Below are 23,428 nucleotides of genomic sequence, written 5' to 3'. Positions count from 1 at the left end.
CCTATAATGGAGCTTATTCATTCAGTTAGTACTTCAGGCCTAGGTAAATGAGAAATAAATTGTTGTTGTGTTCATACAGTACAAAATGGAAGAAATATGACAATTTTGATTAGCCACTCAATTCTACTTAAAAGGCTGAGGAAGAGAAAGAGGTCAAGGGCTTTGTTTGTCCTTTCTAAGGCTGAATGAAAGTCAATGCACTGCTTCTTTGGAGTCTGCGGCAGTCAGTTATTGCCAAACTAAGTTAAAGTGTGCAACAGTACGAGGATATAAAGTGGTTATGTTATCATTTACAAAGAGCAGTAGGAATTGGGTAAATCTCATCACAAAATGAGTATTCTGCTTAACCTTTTACTTCATGAAAGGTAGTCCAGTTTTTTACTTACTGATAGATGAGAGCATAAAATCATACAAGCACAGAATATTGGGGAAGGTAATTTGAGATAGTCTTTGGGTTGGAAATTTCAGCAAACTATTTAAGTAATCCCTCTGTCTTGTCATAAAAATATTTCCGCAAGTCTCCTCAGTTCTGTTTGCAATTAGCTTACCTTTTGGCCATGAACTTCTCCGCCTATTAAAACTGTTTCTCTTTATTTGCTTCATAAAGGACATTTATAATGCTGAATGTCTCTTCTCTTAGTTTCTTGGATCCAACAACAAACTACCAACTTCTCTAGTTCCTTCAAATAACTAATATTTATATTTTACTGTGGTCTTTCAATCCTGGTGCCTATGAGGCAAGTTGATACACTTAAATGGTGGTGCATCAGTGCTCAGCTGATGCTACTTGAAAAAGACTGAGCACGATTTTGTTGTTTTTGCTGATAATGTTGAGGACCCATAGTATTTATTGATATGTTTTTTCAAATTATCCCACTACTTTCAAAAGCAAACATGAGGAAATCTGCAGATGCTGGAAATTCAAGCAACACACACAAAATGCTGGTGGAACACAGCAGGCCAGGCCGCATCTATAAGGAGAAGCACTGTCGACGTATCGGACCGAGACCTGACAAAGGGTCTCGGCCCGAAACATTGACAGTGCTTCTCCTTATAGACGCTGCCTGGCCTTCTGAAACATCGACAGTGCTTCTCCTCATATATGCTGCCTGGTCTGCTGTGTTCCACCAGCATTTTGTGTGTGCCACTACTTTCAAAGTCTGTATTTCCCCAGGTCTCCTGATCCCTAACTGATTTGATTTGCCTTTCTCCTTTATTTACATTTTCCTGATTCCTGAATAAACCTAATAATATGAATTAGGTTTGTTATCTTGATGAGTGCCTAACAGAAATACAGATTTGCAACCATGTTAATTTTGCCTAAAGAGATATGATGGAGTGGGAAGGTTACAAGAAATAGCCTTGTCCACTTTTCTTGGGAAGTGGATGTCAATAATAAAGCCAGAATATGTATTCAGTACAGACCAGACTTGAAAAGAGATGTTAGTGAACAGATGTTAGGATGATCTGTCATTTTCCTTCATGTTTCTCCTATTTTATTTACCAATTATCTCATCCAGTCGCAGCTAAAATTGTTGTATCTTGTTAAATTAATCAAAATTGTGTTTGCTTACATCTTCACAGTAAATGTTTCTTTTATGGTTAATAGATTTTCTTTTAAAGTTTCGTTTCATTGAATTACTTAAATATAAATTCTGCAAGTGCCATGGTGCAATTTGAACTCTTAGCTCTGAAGCAACACTCCAGGCATCAGGATAGTAATTCCAAATCAAATATCATAGTATGCTACCAACTTCAACAGTGCTCAGTACATTTCCAAGTCCAAGGTGATCTGCAAACATTGAAGTTTAGCACCTGTATATCCAAATTCAAATAAACAATATACAGTATATCAAAAGCAGCAATGATAATTTGGCTAAATGCCTAGCAACTTAATGTATATGTCACTGCACTTAGAAAAGTTCATACCATGGTGCTATTGTCTCCTTGAACCCATGGGTTTTAGTTTTGCTTGCAATGTGCCAGATCACAGAATCCAGTTTAAGCTACATTATAGACAATGTTAAATGCAAAATGCCTTTTTTAAGCAACTGAAAATTTTATTTCTATTAGTGATGCATAATGATGACATTTCCTTTGTTGCTTTGTGTCACTATGAAAATACAGCTCAGGTTAGATGTTTTTAGTCGACAAGACCATAAAACATAGGGGCAGAATTAGGCCATTCAGCCCATCGAGTCTGCTCCGCCATTTCATCATGGCTGATCCAGATCCAACTCCACCCCATACACCTGTCTTCTCGCCATATCCTTTGATGCCCTGACTGATCAGAAAACAATCAACTTCTGTTTTAAGTATACCCATGAACACATTACTCCACTGCAGTCTGTGGCAGAGCATTCCACAGATCAACTACTCTCGGGCTAAAAAAATTCCTCCTTACCGCTTTTCAAAAGGGTCATCCCTCAAATTTGAGGATGTACCTTCTAGTTCTGGATACCCCCACCATAGGAATTACCCTCTCCACATCCATCCTATCTAGTGCTTTCAACATTCACTAGGTTTCAATGAGATCCCCAGACATTCCTCTAAATTCCAGTGAGTACAGGCACAAAGCTGCCAAACACTCCTCATATGTTAACCCCTTCATTCCCAGAATCATCCTCATGACCCTCCTTTGGACTCTCTCCAAAGACAACATATCTTTTCTGAGATATGGGGGCCAAAACCGTTGACAATACTCCAAGTGCAGCCTGACTAATCTTAAAAAGCTCAGCGTTATCTCAAGCAACGCACACAAAATGCTGGTGGAACGCAGCAGGCCAGGCAGCATCTATAGGAAGAAGTACAGTCCACATTTCGGGCCGACACCCTTCGTCAGGACTTACTGAAAGAAAAGATAGTAAGAGACCCTTCGTCAGGACTAACTGAAAGAAAAGATAGTAAGAGATTTTACTATCTTTTCTTTCAGTTAGTCCTGACGAAGGGTCTCGGCCTGAAACGTCGACAGTGCTTCTCCCTATAGATGCTGCCTGGCCTGCTGTGTTCCACCAGCATTTTGTGTGTTGTTTGAATTTCCAGCATCTGCAGATTTCCTCATGTCAGCATTATCTCCTTGCTCCTATATTCCATTTCCTTGAAATAAATTCCCCTTAACTGGATGAGATGATTGTTCTGAAAAACATTTACGGACTCAACCTGTAAATTAAACTTCTGGTAGTCTTGCACGAGGATTCCGAAGTTCCTCTGCACCACTGATGTTTGAACCTTCTCCCCATTTAGATAACATTCCGCACTATTGTTCCTTTTACCAAAATGCATTATCTTACATTTCCCAACACTGTATTACACCTGCCACGTTTTTGTCCATTCTTCCAGTCTGTCTAAGTCCTGCTGCAATTGAATTGCTTCCTTAGCACTATCTACCCCCCCCCCCCACCTATCTTCATATCATCCGCAAACTTTGCCACATAGCCATCAGTTCTATTACCTTAATCACTGACAAGCAATGTGAAAAGCAGCAGTCCCAATACTGACCCTTGAGGAACACCACTACTCACCAGCAACCAACCAGAAAGAAGAAGAAGAAAAAAAGCCCTTAACTCCGAGTGAAGTCATTGGGTTGACATCATGACTGCGTTTTTTTTTAGCAGGCTTTCTTGATTTTACGAGGCCGAGCTGCGAGCTCAACACTCAACCCAGCACAGAAGGAAAGCATGCAAGGGAGCCGGCTGAATTCGAATGCAGGAGCTCCGAAGTCCGGAACTGATGCCACTACACCACCAGAAAAGGCCCCTTTTATTCCCACTCACTGCCAGTATAAATGGTCTCCTGCCTGTCAGCCATTTCTCTATGCATGCCAGTATATTTCCTGTAACGCCATTGGATTTTATGTGGTTAAGCAGCCTTATTTGTAGCAGCTTATCAAACTCCTTCTGAAAATCCATATAAATTAGATCCACTGCCTCTCCTTTGTCCACCCTTCTTGTTACTTCCTCAAAGAATTCTAACAGATTAGTCAGGCAAGATTTTCCTTTACAGAAACCATGCTGACTTTGACTTACTTTATCATTAGTCTCCATGTACCTTGAAGCCTCATCCTTAATAGACTCCCAACCACTAAAGTTAGGTCTATAATTTCCTTTATTTTGCCTTCCTCCCCTCTTAAAGAGTGGAGTGACATTTGCAATCTTCCAGTCCTCCGGGACCATGCCATTATCAAGTGAATCTTAGAAGATCATGACCAATGACCAATGCATCCATTATCTCTTCAGCAACCTCTCTCAGGACTCTAGGATGTAGTCTATCTGGTCCAGGAAGCTTATCCACCTTAAGATCTTTGAGTTTGCCTAGCACTTTTTCCTTTGTAACAACAATGACACTCACTCCTGCTCCTTGACACTCACAGATCACTGGCACACTACCTATTAAGTACCTATTACCTATTACCAGTACCTATTAAGTACTGGCAAAGTACCTATTAAGTTCATCTGCCATTTTTTGATCCCCATTACTACTTCACCAGCATCATTTCCCAGTGGTCCAATATCAACTCTCACCTGCCTTTTCCTCTTTATATAACTGGAAAAACTTTTAGTTTCCTGCTTGATATAAAGGCTAGTCTTCCCTCATATTTAATCTTTTCCCTTCTTATAGCTGTTTTAGTTGCCTTTTCTTAGATTTTAAGAGCTTCCCAATCATCCAATTTCTCACTTACTTTTGCTACCTTATATGCCTTTTTCTTCACTTTTATGCAAGCTTTAACCTCCTTTGTCAACCATAGTTGCCTACCCTTGCCATTTGAGAATTTATTCCTCTGTGGGACTTACCAATCCTGTGCCTTGTGAGCTATTCCTAAAAAACAGGCATCTTTGCTCTTCCATTATCTTCGCCAGTATCCTCCTCCAATCCACTTGGACAAGCTCCAAGTGTGACATGCGAAGAGGATCAGTGTGACATGCGAAGAGGACCAGTGTGACATGCGAAGAGGACGTTAGGAGAATACAGGGAGACTTGGATAGGCTGAGTGAGTGGGCAGATACTTGGCAGATATCAGTCAATGTGAATAAATGTGAAGTTATCCACTTTGGAAGCTGGAACAAGAGGGCAGAGTATTGTCTGAACGGTGTCGAGTTAGGTAAGGGAGAAATGCAAAGAGACCTAGGAGTCCTAGTTCACCAGTCAATGAAGGTGAATGAGCAAGTGCAACAGGCAGTGAAGAGGGCAAATGGAATGTTGGCCTTTGTTACAAGGGGAATTGAATACAAGAGCAAGGATGTTCTTTTGCATTTGTACAGGGCCCTGGTGAGACCACACCTGGAAAATTGTGTACAGTTTTGGTCTCCAGGTTTAAGGAAGGACATTCTGGCAATTGAGGAAGTGCAGCGTAGATTCACTAGGTTGATTCCTGGGATGGCAGGGCTGTCTTACGCAGAGAGATTGGAGAGATTAGGCTTGTACACGCTGGAAATGAGGAGATTGAGAGGGGATCTGATTGAAACGTTTAAGATAATTAAAGGATTTGATAGGATTGAGGTAGGAAATATGTTCCAGATGTTGGGAGAGTCCAGTACCAGAGGGCATGGATTGAGAATAAGAGGTCAGTTATTTAAAACAGAGTTGAGGAAGAGCTTCTTCTCCCAGAGAGTTGTGGAGGTGTGGAATGCACTGCCTCGGAAGACGGTGGAGGCCAATTCTCTGGATGCTTTCAAGAAGGAGCTGGATAGATATCTGATGGATAGGGGAATCAAGGGATATGGGGACAAGGCAGGGACTGGGTATTGATAGTGAATGATCAGCCATGATCTCAGAATGGCGGTGCAGACTCGAGGGGCCGAATGGTCTACTTCTGCACCTATTGTCTATTGTCTCCTCCCTCATGTGTCTGTAATTCCTTTATTTCATTGCAATACTGATGCATGTGAGTTATGCTTCTCTCTGTCAAATTGCAGTATGAATTCAATCATATTATGATCACTACCTCCTAAGGGTTCCTTTACGTTAAGCTCCATAATAAGATTTGGATTATTACACAACACCCAATCTAAGATGGCCTTTCTCTGAATAGGCTCAAGCACAAGCTGCTCTAAAAAGCCATCTTGTGGACATTCAGCAAATTCCTTCTCTTGTGATCTGACAAAATCCCGGTTTTCCCAATCCCCTTGCATATTGAAGTCCCTGATTACAATTGTACCATCACCCTTATTACATGCTGTTTCAAGCACCCTTTGCAATCTCATCCCCATATCTTGGCCACTATTTGGAGGCCTATATATGATTCCCATAACATTATTTTTACCCTTGCAATTTCTTAACTACACCCACAAAGATTCAGAATTCTCTGTCCCTATGTCACCTCTTTCTAAAGATGTAATTCTGTCTCTTACCAACAGAGCCACACCACATACTATGCCTTCCTGCCTGTCCTTTCGATACAAAGTATATCCTTAAGCTCCCAACCACGGCTTTCTTTCAGCCAGGACTCAGTGATTCTTGAACAATTTCTAACTGCCCCACAGGTTCGTCCACCTTATTCCGAATGCTACGCACATTTAAATACAGCACCTTCAGTCATGAGTTCTTTCTCCTTTTGAATTTTGCCTCTGTGGTACAATTTAACTCTTTGCTCTATTTGCCTTTTTACCCAGTCATTGGCTTGTCCTTCCTTACATTCATGTTACACCCAACATCTACTGATAGGGATGTTACTTACTTAATTACTCCTACTTACCCCTGGAACAGGACCCCACCAGAAAACATCAAACCATTGTCTCCCGTACCATCACTGCCCTTATCATCTCCGGAGACCTTTCATCCTCAGCCAAAAAACTCATAATACCCACACCCTGCACTGCTCAGTTTTACCTCCTCCCCAAGATCCACAAGCCTGACTGTCCTGGTAGGCCTATGGTTTTGGCCTGCTCCTGCCCCACCGAACTTATATCTGCCTACCTGGATTCCATTTTGCCACCCATAGTTTAGTCCCTCCCTACCTACATCCGGGATACATCCCATGTCCTCCACCTCTTCAATAACTTCCAGTTCCCCTGTCCCAACTGCTTCATTTTCACCATGGACGTCCAATCCTTATACACTTTAATTCCCCGTCAAGAAGGCCTCAAAGCCCTCTGCTACTTTCTTGACAATAGACCTCACCAGTTTCCCAGCACCACCATACTCCTCCAGTTGGCAGAACTGGTACTCACACTTAATAACTTCTCTTTCAGCTCTTCCCACTTTCTTCAGACCAAGGGTGTAGCTATGGGCACTCGCATGGGCCCCAGCTATGCCTGCCTCTTCGTGGGTTATGTGGAACAGTCTATGCTCCAAATCTATACTGGTACTGCTCTCCAACTTTTCCTTTGCTACATTGACAACTACATAGGTGCTGCTTCCTGCACCCATGCTGAGCTCCTCAATTTCGTTGACTTTGCCTCTAACTTCCACCCAGCCCTCATATTCACTTGGTCCATCTTGAACACTTCTCCCGCCTTTCTCGATCTGTCGGTCTCCATCTCTGGAGACAGACTGTCCACTGACATCTTCTATAAACCCACTGACTCCCATAGCTACCTTGATTATACCTCTTCCCACCCTGCCAAATGTAAAAATGTTATTCTCTATTCCCAGCTCCTCCATCTCTGCCGCACCTGCACCCAGAATGAGGCTTTCTGTTCCAGGACATCTCAAATGTTTAGGGGTAACACGAGGGGGAACTTCATTACTCAGAGAGTGGTAGCTGTGTGGAATGAGCTTCCAGTAGAAGTGGTAGAGGTATGTTCGGTATTGTCATTCAAAGTAAAATTGGATAGGTATATGGACAGGAAAGGAATGGAGGGTTATGGGCTGAGTGCAGGTAGGTGGGACTAGGTGAGAGTAAGCATTTGGTACTGACTAGAAGGGCCGAGATGGCCTGTTTCTGTGCTGTAATTGTTATATGGTTACAGTCTAAGAGGATGAACTGGAGGGTTCATTGATATAGAAAAATAAGAAAAGTACAATTGCTCTGATGGGATTATTCGTTGCCACAGGTGGTTGTGGAGGCCAAGACTTTAAGGCAGAGCTTGAAAGATTCTTGATTACTCAGGGCATGAAGGGATACGGGGAGAAGGCAGAAGATTGGGGCTGAGAGGGAAAATGGATCAGCCATGATGAAATGGTGGAGCAGACTCGATGAGTTAAATGGCATAATTCTGCTCCTATACCTTATGGTCATATGGTCTTATTATATTAAGCCTCTCAACAGCCAAGTGAAGACAGATGAAATGGTATATAGACAGATCCTGGAAAGATGTAAAAACAAATAGGCTGTTTTGCCGGGTGGGTTTAATTTCACCACGCTTGACTGGGACTTACTTTTTGACAGAGGTTTACAACTTGTATTTGGAAAAGAACCTGGCCAGGTGATGAGTATTTCAGTGGGAGAGTACTTTAGGAACAATAATCATAACTTAAGTTTTAAGACAGTTACAAATCAGGATAAGACTAGACCTTAAAGTAAGTGCTAAATTAAGGTTAGGTTAATTACAAAAGTATGAGACAGCAGTTGGGGAGAGTAGATTGGAAGAAGTTACCATTATGTAAGTCCACATCTCACGTATGAGACTTGTTAGAAGGACAGCTGGATAGAATGCTGTGAGAAAGAAAGACACGGATGCAGTGTTTGGAAATCTTGGATGATGAGAGATGTTACAAGTTCAGTGAAAAGGAAATAAGAAGCATATATATGCTGAAATTTGGCACAGCCTTTGAAGCATGTAAAGGAAGAAAGAAAGAACTTAGAAAGAATGCAGGAGGGTAAAAGAAGCAATTAACTATTTTTGACTGTTAGGATTAAGGGAAATGGCAAGGCATTTTATACATGCATTAAAAACAAGAGCATAGGACATGTCAGTGACAAAGGAGGGAATTTATGCCTACAGCCAGCGGAAGAGGGCAAGGTACTAAATTAATACTTCACATTGGTATTCACCAGGGAGAAGGACGTGGAGGGTAGTGAGACTAGGGAGGAGTATAATGATAGTCTTAGTCATGTTATTATCAAGAAGGATGAGGCACTGGATCTCTTGGAGTATATTAGGGCCATTTTTTCTACTCTGGCATGACTAAATCATTTTCTACCAGCACGACTCACCTGTACTATTTCAGCCACTTCTTGCAATCTCACACATTTTTTTTTATCATATATTTATCCAATGCCTTCTTCAATACCACAATTCATCCTGTCTCCACCTATACCTGCAAGCAGTGCATTCCAGATTCTAACCACCGGCTGTGGCAAAAAATATAATGGGTAAACCTCAATCCCTTCCTCATCCCTATCCCCATACCAAAACCAGAAAAACCTTGATCCACTCCCCTTCTCTTTTCCTAACGACTAAATCAGGGAAATCCCAACCTTTCCCCATAGTCCATTGACCCACATCCCTACCTCTTACCCCACACCAGTACTGAAGACATCTTAATCCCTTTTCTACAGCTCTTCCTCACCCACCCCAACTTGTACTGGGGAACTATACACATTCCCTTTGGGCAAGCTCTCTCACCACACGTATATCATGTGTTACAATGAAGAAAGTGTCAGTCAAGTAAATCTCTTTTATAAGGAACTCCTCACCCACACTACCCACATTGCCATGGACCTGATTGATCTTAGGAAGTAAGGACCAGGCAAAATCTATAAAATCCATGATGTCTGGTCTCCTGCTACCTCGTCCCCATGCATTGCTGGTCAGTAAATGGCCTGGAGTGCTGGTGAATTAACATTGATGTATGGTGGTGTTCAGTGACATGCAGCCCAAAGGAATATCTTGAGATAATCTGAAGTTTGTAATGACTTCATTTAAATCAATTACAATAACAATTCTTATCAGGGAAAGCACTTCAAGCTTATCTAAAAGGCCTTCTGGAAATTTTCAATCAGCAGTAAAATGCCACAGATCTGACAACATGAACTTGTGCCCAATATTCCGATTCCCTAGCACAGGTCTGCCCTTGCGCTGCTGCCTTTTGCAATCATTATACAGTATTGCCTCTCATGTTTTCTGATTTCAATGACTAGAAATACACAATACTGTACACACTGAGTCAAAAATATACCCCCAGCAGGACAAAAGCCCCAGCACAACTCTGTAACATTTATGTTATTGCTCAATTAAATAGAAGTTTGCAATGAAATAACATTTCTTCCCAAGCTGTTTTGATAAGTACTTTGGGTTTTAATGGTTTGCAATTAGATATAAAATTTTATTGATAACATGGAGGACAGCGTTATTAAAGAAAAAATATCCATGTCGTGAACAAAATTTATAGAGTCTTGGTACAAACATGATTGAACAATATATATTAGGGCTTAACACTTACCTTGAAAATAAATGTTGCTCCTCCTCCTCCTCCACCACCTCCAGCCCATTCAGTGACATTACCGTTCCTTTTCATCTCCTCTTCTATCACGTTATTCTCTCCTAAGCAAACGCTCTGGATAATGGGATTTGCCTTTAAAACAAAATATTTTAGATGCAATTTTAAAGGTACCAAAGCAATAGAGACAAACAAGTCACTGAAATAAATTTCCATAGGGCCAGAGAGTTATCCGAGTGGAATTAAGTTAAAAACTAAACTCTGATATTGTCAACCGCTTTGATAAGTTCTGTTGTTGGTTAAAGTGCAACGGAGCAGAAATATACCAACAAATACTAGAAATTTGGTCTATATCTGTTAACACCTTAACAAATTGATTTCAAAGACTATCTTAGCTTTTAACATAAGTCAATATTTTCAGGGGATGGAGATCATAAAACTGCAGATGCCTGAAATCTAAAATAAAACTAGGAGGGGCTGGCCAGGCTGCAGCTCTGGGAAGAGAAATGGAGTTGACATTTCAGGCTGAAGACCATTTGTCGGAAGTGGAAATGAGACAAAAAGAAATTAGCTACACCATTGGTGAGGCAGAAGGTGATCTATTACAAGCACGAGCGGTTCGGCAACATACAAAATCTGGAGGAACTCTGTAGCTCAGGCAGCATCTATGGGAGGGGAATAAGCAGTCGAGAATTTCAGGGCAAGGACCTTCTTCGGGACTGGAAGGGAAGGGGGCTGAAACCAAAATAAGAATAAGGAGAAGAGGGAAAAGGAGTACAAGCTGAGAGGAAGTAGGCGAGACGAGGTAAGGAGCAAGGTTGAGAGGGGGAATGAAGTAAGAAGCTGTGAGGGTTAAGTGGAAGGACAGGATAACCAGAATGGGGAATAGAAAAAGAGAGAAGGAAGGATGATGGGGCTAAATCAGGGTGACCATCGGGATAAGCTGTAAAAACAATCAGAATCAGTTTTATTATCATTGACATACAGGACTGTGGAAAAGTCTTAAGCAAATATTTATCTCAAGGGTGCCTAAGACTTTTGCACAGTACTGTAATAAAGCTATGTATTGCATTGTACTGTTGCCACACAAAAAAGACTGAGTGGTGGAAAACCTGATTCTGATACGAGTCTCCATTGTGGACTGAGAATGAGAAGGGCGCAGGGAGAGGGGAGTCAAGGTTGGGAAAAGGGGAAAGGAGAGGAGAGGGAGCAGGAAGCAGCAGTGAGACATTCTGTAACGATCAGAAAATCAATTGTTTGGAATCAAATGACCTTGCCTGGTGTCTCAGGGCTGGGTGCGCCTGCACCCGCACCTTCCCATGCCTTAGCATTCTTTCCCTGTCACACCCCTCCCGCAGCACTCCACCCTCGCCATTCCCAACATTCTTTGCTCCCTCCAGATTTATAAACTCGCTCTCTGGTCCACATTGACAAATAGAATATGGTGCAAAAGGCTTAGGCAAGAGAATTACTGCTTCGTCTGGAAAGACCGTTCGGGTTCCTGGATGGTGCAATGGGAGGAAAAGCTGCATTTTCTGTAGTCACAATGGAAAGTGCTGTAAGAAGAGAGAATGGTTGTTGGGAACAGAGGAGTGGACCAGGAAGTCACAAAGGGAATGGCCTCCATAAAATGCCAAGAGGAGAGGAGAGAGGAAGATGTATCCACAGTTAGAACTTCTTTAAAGACACAGAAATTACGAACAATGATTCATTGAATTAAGAAGCTAGAGGTGGTAGAAGATGAGGACCAGCTGTTGGATCCCTGTTGTCATGGAATTGTGGAGAATTAAAGCACAGAACCAGGCCTTTCTGCCCATCCAGTTCATGTCGAACAGTTATGCCCATCGACCCACACCTAGACTATAGGCCTGAAATTCTGAAGGAGCGTGAATGAAGGCAGGGGTGAAGCCAAGCGTTCTGCAGCTTTAAGTAATTTGATTTCTCTGTTTCAATTGTACGTCTGTGATATTGGTGCAGCTTGTTTGTTTAAATACCTCCTTTTCTTCCCTTTATAAATGGAGGCCATGTCTAGCCGACCTGCCAGGCACATCTGCATGCCCAGCATTTTGCATCTCCTGTATTCTTTTGTCCATATTCTTTCATTCACTGTACTTTCACGCTCTCTAACTCCTCCCTTTCACTTAATGACAATTAACCTTGTTTATATATAATTACTGTAATTCACAGTTCTTCTCTTCTCTATTATTTTGTATTGAACCTTACAACTGCCGCAAGTTAACGGATTTCACAACATATACCAGTGATATTAAAGCTGATTCTGACCTGAAACATTATCTCTGTTCCTCTTGCCACAAATGTGGCATGACCTGCCCAGTATTCCCAGCATATTAAGATTTTGTTCTTCTGTGATAGCACACTACACCAGCACTACTTCAGTTATATCCCAATGTAAACACTGATTTTGAACTTAAGGTTGAATAACTCTTAATAATGTATATGCTTTACGTAAATTATGCAGAAAATATCAAATTAAAGTAGAGCTTATATTTAAATTCACAACTCATTCTAGGACAGGAAGGGAGGTAGGTATATTAGTGGTGATGGACACCAAAAATACTGTATGCAATGTTGGATTGTAAGTGTATTCTGTAACCCCTTTAATATCAGGACGTAATAAATATACACTATTAAATGCAAACAAAAGCTTGAAAAGAATGAATCAATACAGAAATGAATATAAAATGTAAAAAGCTGCAGAGTAACTTTGTCTTTGCAAAAGGGAACTAAATCCCAAGCCTGTGATGAGTGGAAAACAACTTTTAACTTCAGGGTTGTACTTGCTAAAGGACAGAGGGCTAAACAGATTTCCATGAGCCACACTTTTACCAAAATATTGTTCACGTTATTATTAGCAATGGAAAGAATAAAGTGGAAACATAAATCAAGAACAACGAGCAGCCAGTGTGGCAGGTCCATTCATTATCATCATCATTATGTGGCACGTTTAGATGACATGGGCGATCATGGTCTTTGACCATGATTACTCTTTGCACATTTTTTCCACAGAAGTGATTTGCCATTGCCACCTTCTGGGCAGTGTCTTTACAAGACGGGTGACCCCAGCCACTATCAGTACTCTTCAGAGATTTTCTCCCTAGCATCAGTGTTTGCATAAACAAGACGTGATAATTCACCAGCTGCTCATATGACCATCCACCACCTGCTCCCGTAGCTTCTTGTGACCCTGATTCTGTGGGTGGAGGGGCCGAAACAGGTGCTACACATTGCCCAAGGGTGACTGGAAGGCTAGTAGAGGGATGGATGCCTCACACCTCATTTGGTAGAGATGTGTCTCCACCCCACCACCCTCAGGTTCAATTACAACTTTTAAAAGGTATTTGAACAGGTTCACACTTAGGAATTGTTTAGGGAGATATCAGCCAAATGCAGGCAAATTGGACTAACTCAGGAATGCATGTTGGTAGCCATGGACTGTTTGGGCCGGCAAAAGTGTATAGCTCCATGGCTATGACTCTAGAAAGTTATCTTCCTTTAAACACGTATTGGCAGATCAGAAGAGGAAGGTTGAACAAGGTTTGGAAGAGCAGGCACTTGCTGTATTATGCAAGATATTTGTATATGCCTTCAGGAATAGTGCTCATCCAGTTTATTACGGATTATGCATATTCCTGGAAAAAAAACCAAAAGCAGCAAAGTGGGAAAGAAATGTTACGCAAGAGATAAAAATCTACAATAAAAATATAAACACATTCATACGTATTAATCTCAGAAGTATGAAAATGAGCCAAGATCTATGATGGTTTTGAATTACAAGGGGTCTCATATTAATTCTGATCTAAAATATAGCACTAACTTGTGTATCTGGTTCAGCAACTGACCTTTTTCAAAATTAAGCTCAGGGAGTTTGGAGCAGTCTGTGGATATCATTAAAATGTTTTACTCACTGACAGTTAAAACATTTCATTACTTGTGCCCTCAGTGTGTGACAAGACAGACAGATCAACTGTGAGAAAACAGATAAAGTAAGGCCGCTGATATGGATCCTCACTGACATTTCAGGGAGGGTTATGCGAGAAAATGTTTGGTTTAGAAAATTAAGTCAAATGAGATGGGAGAGCTCTCCAAGGTTTGGTTTCAAAATTCCTGTAATTCCAATATCAACCATCTGAAGCTTACAAAGTACAGGCTGATCCTAAATATATTTATACAATCTTGCTAAAGCATCTTTGTGTTCTCTACTGCAGATGAGTGGGATGGATATTTGCATCCTGCTATTTTCACTAACAAAACTTTAGCGTGTTGTGTTTTCCGGTTCCTTAATCTATTGTAATAGCCTAAATATATATTGAAGAATCAAACAGTTGATTCTAAACTTTGTACAAACTGAATCCCAGGGCTGAGTCCTACCTCAGGTGGACAGGAGAATGTCCAGTGATACATGGGATTACAAGGTTATTTGGGAATAATTGTGAAAGGGACACATTCCAGAGTCTTATTTTTGGCAGCAATGTCCCTAACTAATCTGCCAGTTTCGCTTTCGTCACTGCAGTCATGGGTTTGTTTTCCTTGCTAGTGTCTGACAGCCCTGCCTTGATGTCGGCTTTGGATTTCCCAACAACAGCAATGCTGATGTTTGATTTGGAGACACATGGAGTGAGGCTTCGCTAATATGCTTGCAGCCTCTCTCACCTCTGTAAGTACAGCACTGTGTAAAAGTCTTAGGCACACATAAGTAGCTAGGGTGCTTGAAACTTTTGCATGGTACTGTATTTGTCAATGTGGAGTGGAGAGTGAGTTTGTCAATCTGGCCGGAGCAAAGGCTGTTGGGAATGGTGAGAGTGGAGCAGCGCGGAATGGGGGTAGGAGAGGTGGCGTGGGTGCAGACGTAACTAGCTTTGAGACGCCAAGTCAGGTCATTTCATTCCAAACAATTGGAATACAGATCTCACTTCCCACTTCCTCCCCATTCACTTCTCCTTTTCCCAACCAAGATTCCCTTCTCCCTGTTCCCTTCTGCACTCTTATTGGAGAAATGCCAACTTTATCCATAAGACATTAAAAGACCATAAGATACGGGAGCAGAGTTAGGCCATTTGGCCCATTGAGCCTGCTGTGTCATTTCTTCATGGCTGATCCATTGTTCCTCTCAGCCCCAAATGCCTGCCTTCCCTCTATATCCCTTCGTGCCCTGACCAATTTAAAATCTATCAATCTCTGCCTTATATATATATATAAAGACTTTGCCTCCAATTCCTCATTACCTCTGTCTAAAAGGGTGCCCCTCTATTCTGAGGCAGTGTCCTCTGGTCTTCCTATGATGCTTCCTATGGTGGGAGTGTCTAAGCATCCACTCATTCAAGGCCTTTCACTATTCAAAAGGTTTCAATGAGGTCACCCATCATTCCTCTAAATTTCAGTGAATACAGGCCACGAGCCATCACATGCTCTTCATATGACAAGCTGTTTAATGGTGGAATTATTGTCGTGAATTTTCTTTGAATCCTCTCCAGTGTCAGCACATACTTTCTAAGATAAGGGGCCTAAAACCCCTCTCAATACTCTGAATGATGCCTCACCAGTGCTTTATAAAGTCTCAACATTGCACCCTTGACTTTATATACTAGTCCTCTTGAAATGAATGCTAACATTGCATTTACCTTACTCACCATGGACTCAACCCACAAGTTAACTTTCAGGGGATCCTGCCCAAGGACTCCCAAAACCCTTGCACTTCAGATTTTAAAATTTTCTCTCCATTTAGAAAATAATCAACTCTTTCCTTTCTTCTAGAAAGGTAGAAAGGTGCATGATCGTACACTTCCTGACACTGTATTCCATCTGCCACTTCTTTGCCCTTTCTCCTAATTATTTCCTCAAAACTAACTGCAGCTCCACTGATCTTCAGATCATCTACGGACTTTGCGAAAAAGCCATCAACTCCATCAGAGATGGAGTTCAAATCCACCGCAGCGATAGAGAGAATTAAATTTAGTTAATCAAATAAAACTGGAATATAAAGCAAGGCTCATGAATGGTGATAATGTTTTCAGGATTGACATAAAAAAGAAACAACTTAGTTCACAGATGTTACTTCATGCATTCTTTCTTTATGGAATGTATTTTTTCACTCTCGCTGGCTTTAGTTTATATTTGATAATAGATCAGAAGAACTCTTTTGTTCCTTCTGAAATGGGATTTGAAATGGTTTGGAAAACATTCTGTTCAAATGAAATATAGGGTGGAAAATAACAAGTGTGTGCTGAGATCTAAGAATTCTCTTTAAAATGGAATAGATCAGAGTGTATTTACTGTTCGGAAACTGATTAGTAGTCTTGATTAAACTCTGAGTTTCCTTTTTGCAGCTTCATAATACCAACCTTTCAACCCTTCTCAAAGATCAAACTCTGTATGATCATGAAAATCAAAAGGCAGAGGATTAAAAATAAATAATGGACTTCTCTAATTTTATCTGAAACATGTTTAATATCATTGCCATAATATGTCTTGAAATCTGTTGTTTCGTGGAAGCGGTACATTGTAAAACAGTAATAAAAATTATAAATTACAATTAGAAGTACATATTATAAACTTTACATAAGTAGAGTTCCTAAGGTTGTCATAGCCGGGGGGGGGGGGGGGGTGGTGGTGGTGGGGATAAGCTCCCACTACCTATAAAGTGCTCTAAATGGTGTGTGTCACTAACAGCCTCGGACAACCAAGTTTAACTCTTAGCTTTCACGTGTGGCTTGTCTACTAGGCCTGGTGGAACTGTTTCTACTGACAAGAGAAGGGGCAAAGGTGGAGCACTGGTGCCTCAAAACCAGTTGTTTCGGGTAGGTGCGGTTTATCAGCCTGGGATGGCTAGGAAAAGCCACCTAGGAAAAGGAAAGTTCTGATCTTAAATCTTTGCTGCCTTGTGGCCATACCCACCCATGGGAAGGGCTTCGGATGTGAACCCTGAGGGAGAATTCTGGAGCTAGGGTCCTTCAGGCAGTTTGATTTTGTTTACAACTTCACTCTGGCAACCTCTGCGATGACACTGGAGTCAAGCTGTATGGGCACTTGCCCTTCCCTTGGACCATATCAGTGACGTGGAGAGAGGGAACCTGCTGCATGAGCAACAGCCGGTTCTTCAAATCTTCCCACCCAGGCTTGCTCCCCCGAGAGGACGCAGTCTACCAGAGGCACAAACCCATGATCCCCTGGGACTGACAGCTGCCTTTTACTACATAAGTAATTCAAAAAGATAGGGAAAAATAGTGAGGTACTGTACATGGTTTACTGTCCATTCTAAAACCCAATGGTGGAGGGGAAAAAGCTATTCCTGAAACCTTGAATGTGTTTCTTCAGGCTCCTCGATTCCTCTTTGATGGCAATAATGAGAAGATAGTATGCCATTGGTGATGCGAGTCCTTTGAACACATTAAACTATTGACTACATGTTGCAGATAATTTGAACATTACTAATAACATGGTACCCTTTGTTACCATTCAGATGTTAATCAGAAGACACAACATCAGCATGACATAGTTGAGAATCGAGACTCATGACTATTACTTATTTTTCTAAATGCATTTTATCTCTACTTCTTGGCATAAAAACTGAGAAATTCTACCTAAGCTAGTTCCTGAAAGATCTCTCATTCAGTTGCAATGGTCTTTTTGTTTTAATTCCTCCTTTGTCATCCATCATTCATCTGAGATCAAGTGAATGTTATCAATCTTTTAAGATTAAAAGCTGAAAAGGCTGGAAATGTTTCTTGTTCGAATGATATAACTTTTCATCAGAGTTAGCAGCTGCAGAGTCACCACAAAAATGTTAATCTATTTTACTCCCTCCAGTATTGATTGACTTGGTATTTTCCATTTCTTTTATTTTTCAGATTTGTATCACCTATTTTTCTTTTTGCCTCTAAACATCTGATGCCTGTTCTCATCATGAAGGTAAACAACTGACTGCAAATGAACGTGTCTCAAAAAGCATGGATTTCATTTCTAATTTTGCTGTTCTTAGAATGAAAAGTTTCTTAAGCGGTAACTGAATAAATTGCATTCCAACTGCATTATCATCTAAAATGCAGTGAAGGGTATATTCTGTACACTAACCAGCAATATCATGAAGCTACAAATCTTTATTCATGACACTTACAGATGTTTTTGTTTTACGATGGGCAATGCAGGCAAGTCCAGTTTTTGTTGCCCAACAACTATATGTAGACAAGATGATGATGGGCTATCTTTGCATGGTTGTGCGATTTGCTAAGCTACCTCAGAGTCACAGTCAAGAATCAACCATATTGGTTTAGGCCAGTTTTGGTAAGACCAGACAAGTTTCCTGTGTGAAAGAACATCAGAGAACATTTTTTTTTCTTTATACCAATTATAGTTTTCTCACGTTTCATCTATGGTTCAAATAAATCACCCTTCCTCTATCAAAAACAAGAAAGGTTATCCTATTTTGAATGATTAATTACCTTTATTTATAATTCCATAATTTTGAGAGCCTCTCAGGAATTCAAACCCTTATTAACCTGATGAGGTTTTCTAATCTTACAATTTATTGGCTTTTAAAATCTAAGAGTGGCAATATTACCTACCAAGGCTTGATTTTACTGCTTCTCCACACTTTTAACCTGGAATTATGCTGTGTAATGACATCTGACCTCCAAGTTCAGCAAAAAAAATCTAATTTACATTAGCAATAAATAATAAAGTAGTGCTTTACAATAGTTTTCTTCCGATGAATCTCCACAAGCATTTTCAGTTTCTGCGCATCATCTATTCAAGCACCCAGGGACTATTCATCTTTTCACTTGCTCACTTCAACATGTAATTAATTTAGATTTGCCAACAACTTCTTTTTCACTATCTTCTTTTAAAGGAACCTTTACTCTATACCACTTCAGTCCATCCACTTGATTATACAATTTTGCTCTTCTTATGCCTTGTCATTAGTCATTTTCCAAATGGCCTGCCTCTGCACTCCATCATCAGCAAATTTCATTAACTGAGCCTTGGGAGTGTACAGAATTTAAATCATTTGCTATCACTGCATGCAAAGGAGTGTCATTTATGGTTCGCTGTGGTAGATTTCTGGATTTCCTTTGTCAGGAAGAGTAATGCAACTCTAGCTTTATCATACATGGTAACTGGTAATGAATTCTTGGGACCCACTGTAATTGGTTCATCAGTAACTAAGGCTACACTTTGTTGAAGACATTTTGGATATTCTTGCAAAGAATCCAACTGGCTCAAAGACTGACTGGGATCCTTTTGGGAGTAATAGTGCGATCACGCACGACAGACAGACAGACATACTTTATTGATCCCAAGGGAAATTGGGTTCCGTTACAGCCGCACCAACCAAGAATAGTGAAGAAATATAGCAATATAAAACCATAAATAATTAAATAATAAGTTAATCATGCCAAGTGGAAATAAGTCCAGGACCAGCCTATTGGCTCAGGGTGTCTGACACTCCGAGGGAGGAGTTGTAAAGTTTGTTGGCCACAGGCAGGAATGACTTCCTATGGCGCTCAGTGTTACATCTCGGTGGAATGAGTCTCTGGCTGAATGTACTCCTGTGCCTAACCAGTACATTATGGAGTGGATGGGAGTCATTGTCCAAGATGACATGCAGCCTCAGTGTTCTTTGGCCAGTCCAGTTTATTGTTCATTCGTATCCCCAGGTATTTGTAATCCTCCACCATGTCCACACTGACCCCTTGGATGGAAACAGGGGTCACCGGTGCCTTAGCCCTCCTCAGGTCCACCACCAGCTCCTTAATCTTTTTCACATTAAGCTGCAGATGATTCTGCTCACACCATGTGACAAAGTTTCCCACCGTTGCCCTGTATTCAGCCTCATCTCCCTTGCTGATGCATCCAACTATGGCAGAGTCGTCAGAAAACTTCTGAAGATGGCAAGACTCTGTGTTGTAGTTGAAGTCCGGGGTGTAGATGGTGAAGAGAAAGGGAGACAGGACAGTCCCCTGTGGAGCCCCAGTGCTGCTGACCACTCTGTCTGACAGACAGTGTTGCAAGTACTGTGGTCTGCCAGTCAGGTAATCAATAATCCATGACACCAGGGAAGCATCCACCTGCATCACTGTCAGCTTCTCACCCAGCAGAGCAGGGCAGATGGTGTTGAACGCACTGCAGAAGTCAAAAAACATGACCCTCACAGTGCTCGCCGGCTTGTCCAGGTGGGGGTAGATACGGTTCAGCAGGTAGATGATAGCACCCTCAACTCCTAGTCGGGGCTGGTAGGTGAACTGGAGGGGGTCTGTGTGGCCTAACCATAGGCCGGAGCTGCTCCCGAACAAGTCTCTCCAGGGTCTTCATGAAGTGGGAGGTCAATGCCACCGGTCTGTAGTCATTGTAGCCACTGGGGCGCGGCGTCTTCGGTAGAGGAACGAGGCAGGATGTCTTCCACGGCATAGGAACCCTCTGGAGACTCAGGCTCAGGCTGAAGACGTGGTGAAGTACTCCACATAACTGGGGGGCACAGGCTTTGAGCACCCTGGGGCTGACACCATCCGGGCCTGCAGCCTTGCTTGGGTGGAGATGTTTCAGCTGTCATCTCACCTGTTCAGCTGTGAAGCCCACTGAATTGAGTGTTGTCAGTTGGTGAGCCCTAAGTTGGCTGTGAAAGCTGATCCCAGGATGCACATACTTAATCTGGACTGTTAGGGTGGATTCCCTTAATAGGGAATGCCTGTGTGTGATTTTGTTTAATGTGGGAATGCTGATGCATGGAAACACTATATGGTCCTTGGCAGATTGGGGTCAAGGTCCAGTGGCATGGAGTACAACACAACTGCTGAAGCCTTCCGATGTCTTTCCTGCAGATGTGATGTGTCATAATCTTCCGCCATCTCTGCCCTTGAGGTCTTGGTTGAATGCTTCAGCTCTTTTCTTGAAACCTCCCCCTTGACCTTACCACTTTGGGTGACGGTACCAGGAGTTAAGTGCCAGATGGCTGAACTCCAGACAGCATCACTCTTGGGATACCTGAAACTGACAAGCCTCTCCACCCAGACAAGGGGAAAATCCTCACAGAAGTTCCTTTTACCAAGTGTAGAGCTGGCTGAGATCAGTCGGTAAAACAACCTGGGCCTTTGTTAGTTAGCAAGTTAGGCTTTTTCCATGAACCTCACTCTTACTTTAGCTTTCCTCTTCACAAGACCTGTCATTGCACTTGAGCATAATGTGTTTAAATTGTAAACCAAGTGACTCAGATTCAGCATATCAAATGAAAAATGTAGGACTGAGGAGAGTTTTACTTGCAAAAGTGACAGAAATATTGCAGTGGATACGTCAAGTAGATGTTTGAAGAACAATGCTTGAAGGTGGCTGGTGAAACAACAGACTGGCATCAGGCAGTTCTTTTGGTGGACTTCATGGCTAGAAACTCGGGCTGAGACAAAAGATTAGTCGTGGTCTTATTAAATGGCAGGGTAAGCATAGAGACGCAGACTTCTGTTTCTAACTGTTATGTTCCAACTTCCAAAATTCTATGCCACTTTTAAGTTTGTGCATTTGAAGCATGCAAATCGTTGATGGTCAGGTGTTTCTAATGTCGGTATTGCCTAAGAAATCTTGGAAGGAAGTACCAGCTAGCAGTTGTACAGCATACGGAAATGGGTGCTAAATCGGCAAGGGACATGCATTAGTTTCATCTACAGCCAGTGGGAAGAAACGTTTCTAAATGTGTAAGAAGTGACGAGTAGAGCATTTAAAGGAGTTTAATCTCTGTCTTTACCATAGTTAAATATAACAACTGTGAAACTTCTGTAGTCATGTGAGATACACAAATTTACAGCACAGTCTACTGTCACGGCCAATCAGAGCAGTGGTTCTCAACTGGAACTCCTGCTGCAAGGAATAAGGCTGAATTTTCTGATTGTGCACATGGCATGGCAGATTGACCACTGAACAAGTATTCCACTTCTCTGAAGCACGTGCAGCATTGTAGAAGGCTGTACCTGAAAAAGAAATCTACAGTCATCTGATACAGCAAAGCATCAGAGTCCATGGACGTTTCCTGTGATAGACAGCATAATAATGGCTCAGGTGAGATTAACTAATGGTCACGCAGAGCATCACTATTTCTTTCAGCAACCCCCTCCCCTTTCCTGATTAAACACTGAGAAGTTTCTCAGCCATGGATCCCTGTTTCAGTGTTTCATGACACACTAAATGTGTTAAACATAGAATAATGTGGCTACTGCTTATCCCCAGTGAAACATATGATTCAGATTCAAATTATCTGTATGTGCTGATTCTAATCAATTTCACTAATCGATTTTCATTTCTGTTTACATGTAGATAAATAGATACCTGACTGAACTTATAAGCCATTGTTTCTGATGACAGGACTATTCTTATGTCCTCTCCAGACTGCCAGTATTTCACTAAGTAGAATCCTGCTAGATCCAGAAATTATCCTGAAATCCTATCTTCCATGGACTGAGCATATTCAGTAATTCTCTCTGACCGACGGTTGTACAGGTATATGGGAGAGTAATGATCCGCTCACTGAGTTCTGAAGACATTGCTGCTTGCATTCCTACAGTCTGAAGAAAGCATGGAGAAGAATTTGGTGCTTTCCATCCATTGCTTGTCCATCAGCTGTGAGACAGGTACCTTGCAGCTAATGCTGATTACTTCAGTTTACATCTTTCAAGCTCTGGTGAGCAGCAATTCAAATGAGGCTCACTTTGGCATTACTAATTAAACTGAAAAGGTGATTGATGTTCCGGAGATCTGTTCATAGAAAGCTGTCTTGATAGGATTTTGCCAACACATCTTGCATTATTTTCTGTAAACCTTTCCAAGGTATATAACATGCTTCCAGTTGCTTTCTGAAATACTTCTTATGAAGTTTCATGTGAATGGGAAATTAGTATAAGAATTAGGATTAAAATTCAAGATCAACCTTGAGGAAATTAGCCAAAGAATATGGAACAATGGAGAACCATAGTAATTTAAACAGAAAATGTTATAAACAAAGTTGCCATGCCTAACACTGACTTTCACTTCTGTTCCACCCCACCCCAGCCCATTCGCTGTGCTGCTTACCCCTCATCATTGTGTATACCTCTAAAAGAGCTTCTCTCATTCT

At 41.5% G+C, this 23,428-nt stretch overlaps 1 protein-coding gene across 1 annotated transcript in view; it reads right to left on the bottom strand.

Annotated features, from left to right (window-relative positions):
• The window catches only part of LOC132402717 (ALK tyrosine kinase receptor-like), a 324,081-nt gene that overhangs the window by 114,232 nt on the left and 186,421 nt on the right, over window positions 1-23,428 (bottom strand). The window contains exon 6 of the mRNA XM_059985678.1: window positions 10,324-10,455. Coding sequence (XP_059841661.1) covers window positions 10,324-10,455 — 132 coding nt within the window. The remainder of the gene's footprint in view (window positions 1-10,323; window positions 10,456-23,428) is intronic.

This window comes from Hypanus sabinus, chromosome 12, assembly GCF_030144855.1.
Source record: "Hypanus sabinus isolate sHypSab1 chromosome 12, sHypSab1.hap1, whole genome shotgun sequence".
Classification (NCBI taxonomy): domain Eukaryota; kingdom Metazoa; phylum Chordata; class Chondrichthyes; order Myliobatiformes; family Dasyatidae; genus Hypanus; species Hypanus sabinus.
The sequence above is the reverse complement of the archived record's forward strand: the minus strand, read 5'-3'. Positions and strand labels throughout refer to the sequence as shown.